General features: G+C 42.1%; 1 protein-coding gene across 2 annotated transcripts; it reads left to right on the top strand.

The window, feature by feature from the left end:
- The first annotated feature begins 3,230 nt into the window (after positions 1-3,230).
- LSM8 (LSM8 homolog, U6 small nuclear RNA associated) lies at positions 3,231-12,339 on the top strand. Of its 2 annotated transcripts, none has more exons than XM_079785997.1 (4): positions 3,231-3,356; positions 4,410-4,450; positions 7,410-7,537; positions 12,068-12,339. In XM_079785997.1, the coding sequence occupies exons 1-4, from the start codon at positions 3,326-3,328 to the stop codon at positions 12,156-12,158; spliced, it is 291 nt and encodes a 96-aa protein (XP_079642123.1). In that variant the 5' UTR covers positions 3,231-3,325; the 3' UTR covers positions 12,159-12,339. The 2 variants fall into 2 exon arrangements, with proteins under 2 accessions (XP_079642123.1, XP_079642124.1); XM_079785998.1 differs by having other exon boundaries at positions 3,232-3,397; positions 3,729-4,450.
- The last annotated feature ends 2,256 nt before the right edge of the window (positions 12,340-14,595 follow it).

The following is a 14,595-nucleotide window of genomic DNA, read 5'->3' as shown; positions in this document are numbered from 1 at the left end:
AATTAACACCCAGAAATCAATGGCATTTTTATACACCAATAAATAACCCTCAGAAAGAGAAAATAAAAAAAAACAATCCCATTTACCATTGCAACAACAACAAAAATATAAGATACCTAGGAATAAACTTAACCAAGGATGTAAAAGACCTGTATTTGGAAAACTTATAGGACATTGAAAAAGGAAATACAGGAAGACATAAAAAAAAGTGCAAGCATATAGCATGTTCATTTATTGGAAGATTTAACATCATTAAAATGTCCATCCTACCCAGAGTAATCTACAGATTCAATACAATCCCTATTAAAACCACCAATGCATATTTCACGGATCTAGAACAAATATTCCAAAATATATATAGAACAAACAAACAAAAAACTCCAAATAACTTCAGCAATCTTGAGCAAGAAGAACAAAGTTGGAGGGATCACAATACCCTATGTCAAAGCCATTGTAATCAAAACAGCCTGGTACTGGCACAAGAACAGGACAGAACAGAGACATCAGAAATTGACCCATGCCATCATGCTCAATTAATATTTGACAAAGACGGTAAGGGCACACAATGGAATAAATAGTGTTGGGAAAATTGGACAGGTACATGCAAAAAAATGAAACTAGACCACCAACTTACATACAGAAGAATAAACTCAAAATGAATAAAAGGCTTAAATGTAAATCACGAAACATAAAAATGCTAGAAGAAAAAAATAGGCAGTAAAATCTCAAACATCTCACGTAGCAGTATTTTCACCAATACATTGCTTAGAGAAAGAGAAACAAAGGAAAATATAAACAATTAGGACTACATCAAACTAAACAGCTTCTGTATGGCAAAAGAAACCATCAACAAAATGAAAAGGGAAACTAATATTTGCCAATGATACATCTGATAAGGGATTAATGTCCAAAATATATAAAGAACTCATACATCTCAACACCAGGAAGACAAACCATACGATTAAAAAATGGCCAAAGGACCATTCTCCAAAAAGGACATACAGATGGCCAATGGACACATGAAAAAATGCTCAATGTTACTAATCATCAGAGAGTTGCAAATTAAAACAAAATGAGGTATCACCTCACCTCTACCAGAATGGCTACCATCAATAAATTAACAAACAAGTGCTGGCAAGGATGTGGAGAAAAGGGAACCCTGCTGGTGGGAATGCTCACTGGCACAGCCACTGTGGAAAACAGTATGGAGGTTTCTCAAAAAAAGCCATTTGACCTAGCAATCCCGCTTCTGGAATATATCCTAAGAATCCTGAAATACCAATCAGAAAGAATATATGCACCCCTATGTTAATAGCAGCCCAATATATAATAGCTAAGATCTGGAAACAGCCCAAGTGCCCATCAGTAGCTGAGTGGATAAAAAAGCTGTGGTACATCTACACAATGGAATTATATGCAGCTGTGGCAGCATGGATGGACCTAGAGACTATTATGCTAACCGAAATATGCCAGTTAGAGAAAGACAAATATCACATGATCTCACTTATAAGCGGAATCTAAAGAACAGAATAAACTGACGAACAAAATAGGTGCAGAGGTATGGTTGCCTGGACAGAATTACAGATTTCACTTGGGAGAGGGGGGAGGCAGGAAGAGATTAACCAAGGAACATATATGCATAACCCATGGCCACTGATAATAAATAGCAAGGGGAAGGCCTGGGGTGGGGAGAGGATTAGGTGAGGGGAAGGCATAATGGGAGAAAATGGGAGACATCTGTAATACTGTCAACAATAAGGTAAATATTTTTTTTTAAATGAAGTCAGCTGATAGGTTTGATAATGGGTATGGGTTTTGCCATAACTGATGTGTTAAATCTGTAGCTCCAAAATTTTAATGAAAATATATTTAAAGCACATAAACCCTATGTGGCAGAAATTAGATTCGTTGTAATTAGTAAAATCATGACACAAAACTTTAGAATTTTAAAGTAGGTTTGTATAAAGAGAATTTAGTTAAAACTGTTTTTAGTTTAAAAAAATTAGAAGCTAAATGATCAGAAGAATATTTTAATATCACTGTAGCTCAATAATATTGCACTACCAGAACATTTCTAAGTCAAAATTCTTGGTTGCCAGCCGGAAGCCAGAGACAAACTTGAGCTGATCTAAGCAGAAAAGGAATTTATTAAAGGATATTGAGTAGCTCACATCATTGTGAGAGGCTGGAGGACAAGATTAAGAAGTTACACAGCCAGCCACACAGCATGTCTCAGACACACAGGAAAGCTGGGTCCCTGTGGACACTAGTGCCAAACAAGAGTGAAGGTGGCAGGCTCCAAAACTGCTGGCAAGCCCCTGTGCCTGGGTGCCACCTGCGGCATTAATGGCACGGCTCCTTTAGGAACTTGCTCTTGCTGCATCTATTCTAACAGAGTGCCTGTCTTAGTATATGTACTATAAGTGTTCCTGATTATATGTGGTTTCAAACAGATCAGAATAAGTTTTAGTATATGAAGTATTAACCATTTGGTAATTTTATGGGAATGCTGTAATGAAAACAGATGCTTCACTTTTCATAAGAAAACTGCTGACACCGCAAGTTATTTCAAACCCACAATTCTTCAGTTAAGGAATCACAAGCCTAACTGAACTCAGAGATTTTGTAAAAAAAAAAAAAAAAAAAAAGCCATAGCTCCTAAGGGAGTCTCACACACCTTTTCCAATTTGGCTTCCATTTCCTAAATAAGTGAATAAAAAACGCGGCCAAGTTGGAGCACTTTTAGAGGCAATTGCAGAATACGCGAACCTGCTTTTTGTCGGTGTGTTTATCTTAGTCCCAGGCCATTCAGCTTCCCAAAGATTGTCGGCCCCTGTGGTGGCAGGCGGGATTCCACCTCCCGGCACCTACATTTCAGAGAACAGCACTCATCTCATTCTACTTCGCTGGCGATGAAAACGCCTTACAGTATTCCGTTTTCCCTGTCTTCCCTCAACACTTTCCCCTAGCACCTCTACCCACGCCTGTCACTCCGCTGGGAATCGCCTCGCTCTCCCACTTTCACGCTCGGACCCCATTTCCCCCCTCCGACCCCGATGAGCTGCGCCACCCTCTAGCCTTTGCGGCGCGCGGCTCCAGAGAACACTACCCAGAAACCGGCGAAAAAGTTCTGCGCACGCGCACTAAACTCGCGCCGCTTGGCCTCCTGGGTACGGTTGGCTGGTTTCTCCGTCTCTGATTCGCGGAGGCTACGGCGTGGGAACTCTCGCGGTATTTGCTGTGGACGGCTAGTGGGCTGCTTGGGCTGCTGCGGCTCCTTTTGTCGCCCGCGCTTCTGCGTCGCCCGGAGTGTCGGCCGAGCAACATGACTTCCGCTCTGGAGAACTACATCAACCGTATCCTCTGGCGGCCGCCGCCGGCGCTGGCCGGAGCCGTGGTGAGGCCCACGCTCGACCGGAGAGGGCCTGGGCCGGGTCGGCGGGCGGTTGGGACTTCCGGCCACTGCGTGACCCGGGTTCGGGGGTTAAGGATCCGGGGCCCGCCAATCCCGCGCCCGCGGCACTAAGGGGCCCAAACGCGCCTTTTCATTTTCACCTTGAAAGCATGTGATTATTCTGAACTTTTCCCTGTCTGTAGAAGTCATCGATTTATTCATCCTTCCTACCTCCTTAGGGCCTGTGCCGCCAAGTTGGGGAATAAAAGGAACAGTGGTGCTACCGATGGCGATATTGTTGTAAATCCATGTGCTGCGCTTGTTTTATTCGTAGGCCTGGCTCATTGTCCTGCCCCTTTACCACCCGAAGTCTCAACTTCTTTGTGGATAGAATGGAAATAAAGCTGGGGCGGTGGCTCGTCGCAGGGGACACAGAACTTTAGAAAGCCTCCGGGAAGTCTCCAGTGCTCTGTGCTTGTGTGACACTTTTAAAGTCTCGGGGCAGAAACGCTATATTGTGGGGCGGGGAGTGAAATACTAAAGACTTAATGCTGTAAAGCACATTCATTCCTGTGGCACTGATTACATCTTTTCTTTTTAATTCCAGAAGCCAAGTCCTGGAAGACAGTGAAATCATTCAGCATTAATTTAACACTAATCCATTTTAGTTTTAGAGATGAGCACACAGGTCTAAGAAAGGACACGCCTTGCTCAGAGTCGGAGGTACCCAGTTGGAGAGAGTACCGAACATCCCAGCTGCTTTGAGACAGACAGGTTATACTTGATCACAGACAGACAGTGACTTTCTTTTTCTATCTTTACCTTTTCTAATTGCCACAAGGAATTGAAGACGTTAGAAACTTCACGTTTTTATGTTGTGAATGTAGTGTGTGTGTTGAACAGTTGTATCTTAATTCTGTCACCTTTTCCCCAGCGATTCAAACCACTTCCTTACCAGGTTCTAGGTTTTCAGGTCGCATTCCCTGAGAAATGCTTTCCTTGATTCAGTTACCAGGAACTGTTGCTGTTATTACTTCTGATGGGAGGATGATAGTGGTAAGTATTTGGCATATTCATTCTCTGCTTTCTTGGAGGCTTATTGGTTGTAAGTTTTTCTGTAGACGCTCTGATCTGTAATGCCTGGGCACGGGAGTGTTATACTGTACCTGCATTACAGTTTTCTTGTGACTCAACTCTTTACCTGAAAGGTTACCCTGATCACATACAGAAAAGGATTTTCTTTTTCTATTTTTTCCTTTTCTAATTGTGTAGTTATCACGAGGAAGTGGAGGAGTTAGAAACTTTTAAGTTTTTATGTTGTGAATGTAGTATTTTTTTCTTTATTAACAAATTTGAATATAAGTTAAAGGTTTCTAGAAGCTAGATTCTGCCCTCAGGGAGCACCTAGCATAGTATGCAGATATCTGTATTTCATATTAATCTTTCCCAGTATTTATTTTTTTTTCCATTCAGTACTCTGATATTCACTACATGAATCATAATATTTTTTTGAAAGTTTGTATATTCTTCTTAGAATCTTTTTTATGATTAACATACTACATTTATGGAACAGTTAAGGTGTGTATGATGTTAATATTCTTTGACTCTTCTGAGGTTGTATGACTTCTATCTTCTGTAGGACAAATTATGATGATTGACCCTAAATTTATTTAATCTCATTTGTCTGTTTATCACAGTATCTCCTTTAATTCCAGAAAAAAATGGGATTCTCTCCTTGACCTCTTCCTTGATCTGAGGAATTTATTTCATAATTCTTGGCTACTTAATTATTTCTTCACTTATAATTCATACAGCTGTTTGCTTTCAAAAAAGTTTTAAGGCTACTAAACTCTCTATATTCTAACCGTATCTAATTTATATAACTTAATCTCTCATTTTTCCCTTCTTCAGTTCTGTTTTTATTTCTTGTTTTCTATTTAATTCTTGTGATTTTTCTCAGTAGGTTCTTAAGAGAAGATTACCAGTCAGAGTGTTAGATTTTGCCATTTATTAAATTACTAGAGGCCCAGTGCACGAAATTCGTGCACAAGGGAGGGTGGTCTCTTAGCCTGGCCTGCACCCTCTCCAATCCAGGACCCCTCGGGGGATGTCCGACTGCTGCAGTCAGATATCCCTCTCGCAATCTGGGACCGCTGGCTCCTAACTGCTCACCTGCCTGCCTGCCTGATTGCCCCTAACTGCTCTCCCCTGCCGGCTTGATCTCCCCTAACAGCCTCAGGCTCAGCCCCCGCCACCATGGCTTTGTCCAGAAGGATGACCGGAAGATGTCTGGTTGAACTGGTCTAATTAACATATTACCCTTTTATTAGTATAGATATTATCATTTAATCTTCAGGACAACTGGGTGAGACTATAATCACCCTTGTATTCTAGGTTAAGCACCAAGCTCAGAAAAAGTGAGTCACTTTCCCAGAGTCACCTGTAATCAAGTGGCAGAACCAAACTGGGTCTTATTTCCTTCTTAATTAAGAGAACAATCATGTTTTCTTTTAAGCACCTCAGCTTATATTTTGACAAGGACAGTTTGAAATGTTTTAACCTTAACACTTCAAGAAGCCTTCTGCTATTAACACATATTTACAAGTAGTTTTTTTTATTTTTCAAAAACATCAAGTTTAAATTTTTCTATTGTTAAAAAGATATGTAATGAATTGGAAAATTATTTTAATTTTATAAAAGAAGGGAAGCTTTTTAAAAACAGCATTTTGAGTACTAAAGTTCGTTTGTTCTGCATTTCTTTGATGCATGGTACACTTGATAGAACAGTTATATATAAAATGAAGCCAAAATGCTATGTATTTATGTGATAACTATTTGCTAATTAGTTTACTATAGACAGTATTCCATATTTTGTTTTCTCTTTATTTCATTCTGATTTTATATATATCTTGATTTTCAAAACATGAAACAATTTAATAGGGAGCTTCAGAGATTTAAGCAACCAAACAAATATAAGTTAATGTTTCTTCAAAAAATTGAATAGCCTCGAGTTATTGTGCTGTGCTATGCCCATGTCTTCCCTTATTCAAAATCAGAAGTCTTCCATTAAAACTTGGTCTGTATATTTCCTTCAAGGTCTGGCTCTAATTATTGCAATCATGTTTGTATCTACCTTATTGTGTTATTAGTAGGATTGAATAAGTAAATGCATATATTCAGCTAGAACAGTTTCTGCCAAATAGTAAAGTACTCATTATGTTAACTGTTGAGGTTTATACATCTTTATGGGACTTATCTGAATCTCTTAAGAATGTGAATTATATTTGCTTGTTCATAGTAGTATAGTAGTTCAGTTGTCTGTCTCTGAAGCTATCCTTTCATGGTTCAGATCCTAGCTCTGCTACTTTCTACCTAAGAAACCTTTAGAGATTACTTAACCTCCCTGTGCCTCAGTTTTTCTTCTCTGAAGTGGGAATAATTATATCTACTTAAAGGAAAAGATTAGTTGAGATAATGTGTGCAGTGTGTTTAGCACAAGTCTAGTGTGTTGCATGAAGTGATACTGCTACATTGCAATAGCTGGTATATATGGTTCCATACATATATACACACACAAGGGTGGCAAAAGTAGGTTTACACTCATGAGTTTGCAAAACACAGTTTATTCTTGTATTTTCCATACCTGCAACTGTAACCCTACTTTTGCCCAGCCTTGTATAATTTTCCCTTAAATTTCACTTGTTTTAGTTGGTGTCTGTAGAATGTTAGCTTCTGGATGGGCTTTTTTGCTACTTTCTTGGAAATACACTGGTACATTGGTGTCCTTTGTAAGTCTAAGCAACTCTGCACACTAGTGAAATGTGTGGTGTAGTTTCTTTACCCTTTAAAAAACCAAGAGGTAAGTTTTGTGCCAGAATATTGGTAATTATAAAGAGGAATTACATTTTATAGTGGACTTTTATATTTCTGTAGGAGGACCCAGCAACTAAAATTATTGTCTGGTTAAATTTACATATTCAAGTAAACCCGAATACTTGAACTTTTCTTTTCACAGGGAACACTGAAAGGTTTTGACCAGACCATTAATTTGATTTTGGATGAAAGCCATGAAAGAGTGTTCAGCTCTTCACAGGGAGTGGAACAAGTGGTACTAGGGTTGTACATCGTAAGAGGTGACAACGTGTAAGTGAAATGAGTCTTCTTTAAGGCAGGTTAAATATACTATAGGTGTACTGCCCTGCTATGTGGAGAGGAGGTTTTTATCTACTGAGATTTGTCCATATTTCTAATAGTTAAGTGGTCTGGATAGGGTTCAGAAAGGGCTTCGACTTACACTGAATAATTCATTAGGGAGGCTTCTTAGAATGTTCTTCCAAAATACCTCTAATTTCAGAGGAATGTAAATATACTCCTAGGATATCAAAGCTAAGGTTTGAAAATTTCTTTGAAATATTTTGCATGAACAATTTTAAATGATTCCTGCTATATAACTAGAGCTGAATTTATAAACAAGTATTTATTTATTTTTTTTAAATTTCAGTATAATTGGCATGCTAAATATGTGCTTTGTCAATGCTGTGGCCTCAGTTAATTTGTGACACACTGATAGGGCAGTTTAAGAAGATATATTGTAGTGGTGGCAGTTTAAGAAAAGTCTGCAACAATATAGAACAAAGCTGTTTAGTAGACCTTTTGGGGTGGGGGTGGTGGAAATGCTATATATCTGCATTAAGGTAGATACCACTAAGGTGGGTACTAGCTGTGTATGACTACTGAGTACTTGGAAAGTGGCTAGTGTGGCTGAATAACTGAATTTTAAATTTTATTTAAATATAATTTAATACATGTGGCTAGTGGCTACTGTATTAGACTGTGTTATAGCAGCTAAAAGATTGTTGAATCAATTTTCTAGTGAGTACTGTATAGATTTAAAACATGGCTAGAATACAGCAAAAGATGTATTAGCATCTCAGATTATTTGTGGGGACAGGTAGGATATAGAAGATGTAAGAATACTGTTCATTTGAATTGTTTATCTTAAGAAAATCATCTTTTGGATGGATAAGTTATTGGCTTTTTATCTAAATAAGGGGTTTATAAAATAGAGAGATGACTATTAGGTGCAAAGTTATAAAGTTAGCTGTAAATAATAAGAATGCTAAGGAGATGGGGCCCAGGTCCCCTGACCAGAACACACTTTATATTGCGGCTCTGCATAAAAATTGATTTTAAGAATCTCCTACATTAAAAAAATAATATTTTTGAACTGCAATTTAAAAAAATGTAGATCTTTGCTGTAGACCCAGTAGTGTGCTGAAGCCAGCTTATACTGACTTTTGAAAGCAGATTGTTGTATTTTCAGTTTTGTAAGCTGGTTGATTAATGTCTTATTGGTAGCTTGATATTGGGCATAGTTGGAGTGTTTACACTATGGATGTCAGTAAATACTCTAAACCAGCCTCCCATTTTTTTCTTTGGAGAGCTGGTTTTAAAACATTTATCAGCACCCACTGTCTTCCATAAGGATTTTAAATGGTCCTAAATTTTTAAGGGTACAGTTGAGATCTTTGATTTGTTTTATTTTGAGAAAACAATACATTTCCCCAGAGTTTAGTACTTTTCATTATTAGAGAACTGAAGGCTTTATATAGTTTAAAGCAAAATTGGGCAAATTCTGTATTGAAAGTATCCTATCTAATAAGGAGGGAATATGCTAATTGACCGCTACGCCCTCAAAGATGGCAGCGCCCAGTCCTCTTAGCCCCGCTGGGGCGGCAGGTGCGTGACATGGCTGGACCCACCCCGCATGCCTGCCTCCGGAGTCCCCCAGTCTCCTCAGACCCCAGCCGCCCAGGGCCGGCCCAAGGCACAGGCAAACCTTGGATGACAGCTGCCCAGGGCCGCCTGAGGCTCAGGTAACCAGGGCCAGCCGAGGCTTGCACTGCAGGCAGCGGCAGCAGCAGAGGTGTGATGGGCGTGTCGCCTTCCCCTGATCTCTGGGTCCCCTCCTGCCCCTGAGGGCTCCCGTACTGTGAGAGGGGGCAGGCCGGGCTGAGGTTCGCCCCCCGTCCAGTGCATGAATTTTCATGCACCAGGCTTCTAGTTCATTTATAAAGAATTTACTCTCATTAAAACCAAACAAATTTAAACAACTGATTTTTAGTGGAATAATGTTTCACACATGTCTCTTGGTCTGGATGGAACAATAACTATATCCAGCTAGAAAGCCATGGCTTTGTTACTTAGCACACCATTAATGAAATTAATGTAATAGGTTTTTGTTTAATCATGGGAAAACTTACTGGCTATAAATAGCCAATCACATAAAAAAATAATTTTATTAGGTACCTAAGTACTTGTTGCTGCTGTTATTTTTGTATATAAAAAACTACTTTTTGGTCTTGAATTTAAATCAAGCAAACTGAGAAATCATGACAATTACTAATAAACATTATACACCACTTACGGATTTAGTTCATTGATGTTACTGTTAGGTCGCCGAAGGAGGAATGCATGAGGCCAGAATGGTGAGGGATTACAAATTTATTCAATCATTCGCACACCAGGTGGCTGAGCCTGTATAGCTCCAGCCTCCAGTGACAGGAGTCAGCGGCTTTTAAAGGACTTTTGGCGGGCTTTTTCTGGGTGGAGACTTATTTATGCAGACCTGGAGGGGAGATAATGGAATATGGTCACTGCAAGTGAAATGTGGTCTCAGCAAAGGGAATGTCCATTGTGAAATGGCCTGAAAAGCCAGTTCCGGAGGGGGGCGGGGAGGTGTATTTATTCAATCAAACCTAACAGTTACTTAAATAACAGATGCTTTAATTTCTTATTTAGTGATTTTGTGATTTTCCTCTCTTCTCAGACCTCCCTAATACAGTTCCTAGAGCTGAATTCGTAGGATTGGAAGTTTTGGGTTTTTATATCATACCTATCCTTCCTTTAAAGACTTATGATCAAACTAGAGGCCCGGTGCACAAAATTCGTGCACTTGGGGATGGGTCCCTCAGCCTGGTCTGTGCCCGCTCGCAGTCTGGGAGCCCTGGGGGGATGTCTGACTGACAGCTTAGTGGGCCTAAGCCGTCAGTCGTGTCAGTAGGACATCCTTAGCATTGCCACAGAGGCAGGAGAGGCTCCCATCACTGTAGCTGTGCTCGCCAGCTGTGAGCCCAGCTTCTGGCTGAGCAGCGCTCCCCCAGTGGGAGCACACTGACCACCAGGGGGCAGCTCCTGCGTTGAGTGTCTGCCCCCTGGTGGTCAGCATCATAGTGACTGGTCAGTCCACCATTTGGTCATTTGCATATTAGCCTTTTATTATGTAGGATATGCTGTAGATGAGGCTCCCTAGAACCATAAGAAGTGCAAAAAACTCACTGTTAACTCATTCTTGAATTGGCCCCACTTAAAATCAAATTGTCCCCCCTGTGGGGCATGTGCTGCACTTTGGGAACCAGTGGGCTTGACACTTTTCCTCTCTGAGCTTTATTTCTGAATACATACGCATATACCATGGGAATTGTAATCTCTTCTCCGTCTACTTCACTGGGTTATCATGAGGAGGTTCTGAGCTAATAAACCTAGAAATGTTTCATCCAGTAAGTGATGTCTAAATGGGAAGGGACTGTTATTTTTAAGCCCACGGGTACCCTTGTGGGTAGCAGGTGCTGATTAGGGGAGGAGGGCATGCTTGTTTCTGGGACTGTAGCTATGGAAGCTTTGCAGAGGGTTCCGCAGGCCTCAGAGGTGCAGGCTCTGGCCAGCAGCCCTGTAGTGGTGGTCGTCCCTGGAGGCGCTTGCAGGGGGCAGGGAGTTAGGGGCATGCTAGGGGGGCGGTGAGGCCGAAGGGGAAGTAACTGTCAAATTTTTCTGCTTGGCGCCATTCTTTAGATTGTATGTGGCTGTTTCGCAGCTGTACCTGCTCAGGGAAGAGCTCCAATCTCCTGGAGCACGGTGGGGGCTGGGGCTGGGCCAGGGCAGAGCCAGGCAGGCTAGGAGGGCAGGTTAGCCACGCCCCCAGCAAAGTTCAGTGGGCCTGCTGTCAGGCGGGGGAGTGGGGGGAGGTCTGACCCTGGAGGGCCACTCAGGCCTGCCTCCACCCGGGTCTGGAGTTGTAGGGAGGAGAGGCATGCCCAGCACCAGCAGAGGGGGCCCAGCAGCGGCGGGCCACAGGCCCTGGGTGCCTCGGGGGTGCTGACGGGTGGTCGCCAGTGTGCTATTATTTTGGGCACCCCTGGCAGGGGTGGTGGGGCAAGAGATCAGGAGTTGGAGGTGCAGGCTGCAGCCTCCCCATCCCCCCTAGGGGTGAGGGGGTTTGGGTTAGGGTGTCTGTCGGGGAGATTGGAAGAGCTCCCCGTGGCCGCTTCCTCTTCCTTCTTTGCAGTCCAGATTTCTGTCAGGCACTGTCCTCAGATCCCTGGGAACTTGGCTCCGGCCGCCCACCCCCTGCTGCACACGCATCATGTCGTTACGGGGACACTGTCATGGACAAATTAGCATGTTACCTCTTTATATGTATAGATCACACTATATGAAATATGTCCTTTAATATTAGTTCCTGCAATAATGTTGCCTTCAAATGATTTCTTTTTGAGTTTTGTGACTTCATGAAAAGTTTGTTTTTCAAATTAAGTAGTTCTTTTTAGTTTGTCTTCTCAGTTTTATTCAGAAATGAGATTGTTTTAACTCACTTTTTTTCTCAACTAATTGCAGTGCAGTCATTGGAGAAATTGATGAAGAAACAGATTCTGCGCTTGATTTGGGGAATATTCGAGCAGAACCTCTGAACTCAGTAGCACACTGAGAAAAAATTACATACATTGGACATCTGTAAATCTTTGTACAGAAACTGATTATTCTGAAGATGATGTGTGGAATTTTTATAAACGTGTAATTGTGCAATTTTGACTATTGATTAATTGTGATATATGTAAATTATAATATTTTTACATTTTGTTGAATAAAGATTTTTCTTGTCTAAATCATAGGTTTGGTAGTTGGTTTTATTTTTCCATTAAATAGTGTGAAAATCTAATGATTATTTTGAGAATTTTTAGAAAAATTTTTTTGATATTTTAATCTTTATGGAAAACTTGTTGAAAAGAGAAATGTGTGTGTTGTGTAACTGAAGCATAAAATACCACCAATAACAGTGCAGGATACACATCACAGAAAGGTAAGTCTTGCTTTCCAGATATCTTACACACACCCCTTCCCATTTATTGCACTGCCCTGGGGACTGTTCTCTCGAACTTTAGAAGTGTGGGTAAAATGTGTTTGGTTGAGAAAAGGAAAAATGCTTAAAAGTTGTATATTATCTGAAAAAAATTAATGCCATATAATATTAAAAGCCATCTTGGTTCTTAAGAATTGTGGAATTACTAGTATTAAAGGAGTTTTTGTTGTTTATAAATGTGAGTAAATAAACCTTAAGTTTGTGTTGAAGTAGTACTTGCTATTATTGTCAACAACTTTCTATGACACTGGTTCCATAAACCTGGTTTCTAAAGAAGTACTTTAAACCTGGTTTCTACAGCATTTCAGGCCTATCATTGGTTGATTATTTGAATGAGTCAAGGAATGCCCCTCATCTACAAATAGGCTGTTTTCTAAAACTCCTTGTATAATTGGTTGATTACATATTTTAAGGAATCCATAGAAACAATGTTATAAGTAGTGTTTAGATGTCCAGGCTAGTCCACAAAGATTATCAACCTATGTTTAGGCCAAAGTGTATACCTGTGCTGAAAAAACTTGAAATTTAAATAAAATTTTTAATGAAAGTGTTAAAAATAGCTATTAGCAAACTTTTTGTCACAATGCAGATAGTAAATATTTTAAACTCTTGAGGTCCCATATTGTCTATGTTATAGCTTCTCATGAAAACAACCATCCTATTTAATAAAAGAGTAATATGCAGATTGACCATCACTCCAACACAAGATGGCTGCCCCCATGTGGACACAAGATGGCCAGCAGCGGAGGGCAGTTGGGAGGACCCAGGTCTGCAAGGGATGGCAGTTGTGGGTGATCAGGCCAGCACAGGAGGGCAGTCGGGACGGACCAGGCCTGCAAGGGAGTGATCAAGCCTGCAGGGGAGGGCAGTTAGGGGTGACTGGGCCGGCAGGGGAGGGCAGTTAGGGGCAAACAGGGTGGCAGGGGAGCAGTTAGGCATCAATCAGGCTGGCAGGGAAGTGGTTAGGGGGTGATCAGGCTGGCAGGCAGAAGCGGTTAGGGGCAATCAGGAAGGCAGGCAGGCAAGCAGTTGGGAGCCAGCAGTTTTAGATTGTGAGAGGGATGTCCGACTGCCCTTGAGGGGTCCCAGATTGGAGAGGGTGCAGGCTGGGCTGAGGGACACATACACACACACACCCCGTGCACTGGGCCTCTAGTCTATACTAATAAATGGGTAATATGCTAATTAGACTGGATCTCCTTCAGGACAGTGGCTGTGAGGGCTGAGAGCAGGCAGCTGCAGCAGCGACTGTGAGGGCTGAAGGTGGGCAGCCATGGCGGCGGCTGCCAGGGCCAAGGGCAGGCTGCCGCAGAGACTGGCAGTGGCAGCAGCTGCTGGGTGATGGGGTGGCGCCTTCCCATGATAGGCCTGGTCACCTCCCACAGAGGTAGGCCAGAGGCAGCAGCAGTGGCAGGGTGATGGGGGCTGTGCCTTCCCCTGATCAGCCCGGTCGCCTCCCGTAGAGGGAGGCCAGAGGTGGGGTGATGGGCCTGAGGCAGCAGCAGTGGTGGGGTGATGGGGGCAGCACTTTCCCCTGATCGGCCTGGTCTCCTCCTGCAGAGGTGCTCCCAGACTGAGGGGGCAGGCCGGTCTGAGGGACCCCCCACCCCCCAGGTCCTGGATGCCTGTGGCCAGCCAGAAGGAGGGAAGCCTGGGTGCGGGGGCCGAGGCAGAGGCGGTTAGGGGCAGTCAGGCAGGCAGGCGAGCAGTTAGGGGCAATCAGGTAAGCAGGTGAGCGGTTAGGAGCCAGCAGTCCCAGATTGCGAGAGGGATGTCCAGCTGTGGTTTAGGCCCGATCCTCTCCCTCAAGTAATGAGTTGCCAATATGATGTATAATTTTGAAGTCTAAAATGATTTACAAAGATGTATTTTCTTGGTTGATGTCAGAAAAATCATTCCCAAAGTATGAGTTGGTTGTCTTTATTGTTTGGTAGAGGAAATAAATGAAAATGCACCAAATGTACATGCAGTTCTTGACTCCTGGGTGCACATGGTAGGATTTTAT

The sequence above is a fragment of the Cnephaeus nilssonii genome (genome assembly GCF_951640355.1).
Source record: "Cnephaeus nilssonii genome assembly, chromosome: 12".
In the NCBI taxonomy this organism is placed as follows: Eukaryota; Metazoa; Chordata; class Mammalia; order Chiroptera; family Vespertilionidae; genus Cnephaeus; species Cnephaeus nilssonii.
Note: the sequence above shows the minus strand (reverse complement) of the source record. Positions and strands in the feature narration are given on the sequence as shown.

Coding starts and splice junctions, on each gene's coding strand:
- LSM8 (XM_079785997.1), top strand. CDS start 3,326: ATGACTTCCGCTCTGGAGAACTACATCAACC. Junction 3,357..4,409: donor TCTGGAGAACTACATCAACC/GTATCCTCTGGC, acceptor TTCAGTTACCAG/GAACTGTTGCTGTTATTACT. Junction 4,451..7,409: donor CTGATGGGAGGATGATAGTG/GTAAGTATTTGG, acceptor TTCTTTTCACAG/GGAACACTGAAAGGTTTTGA.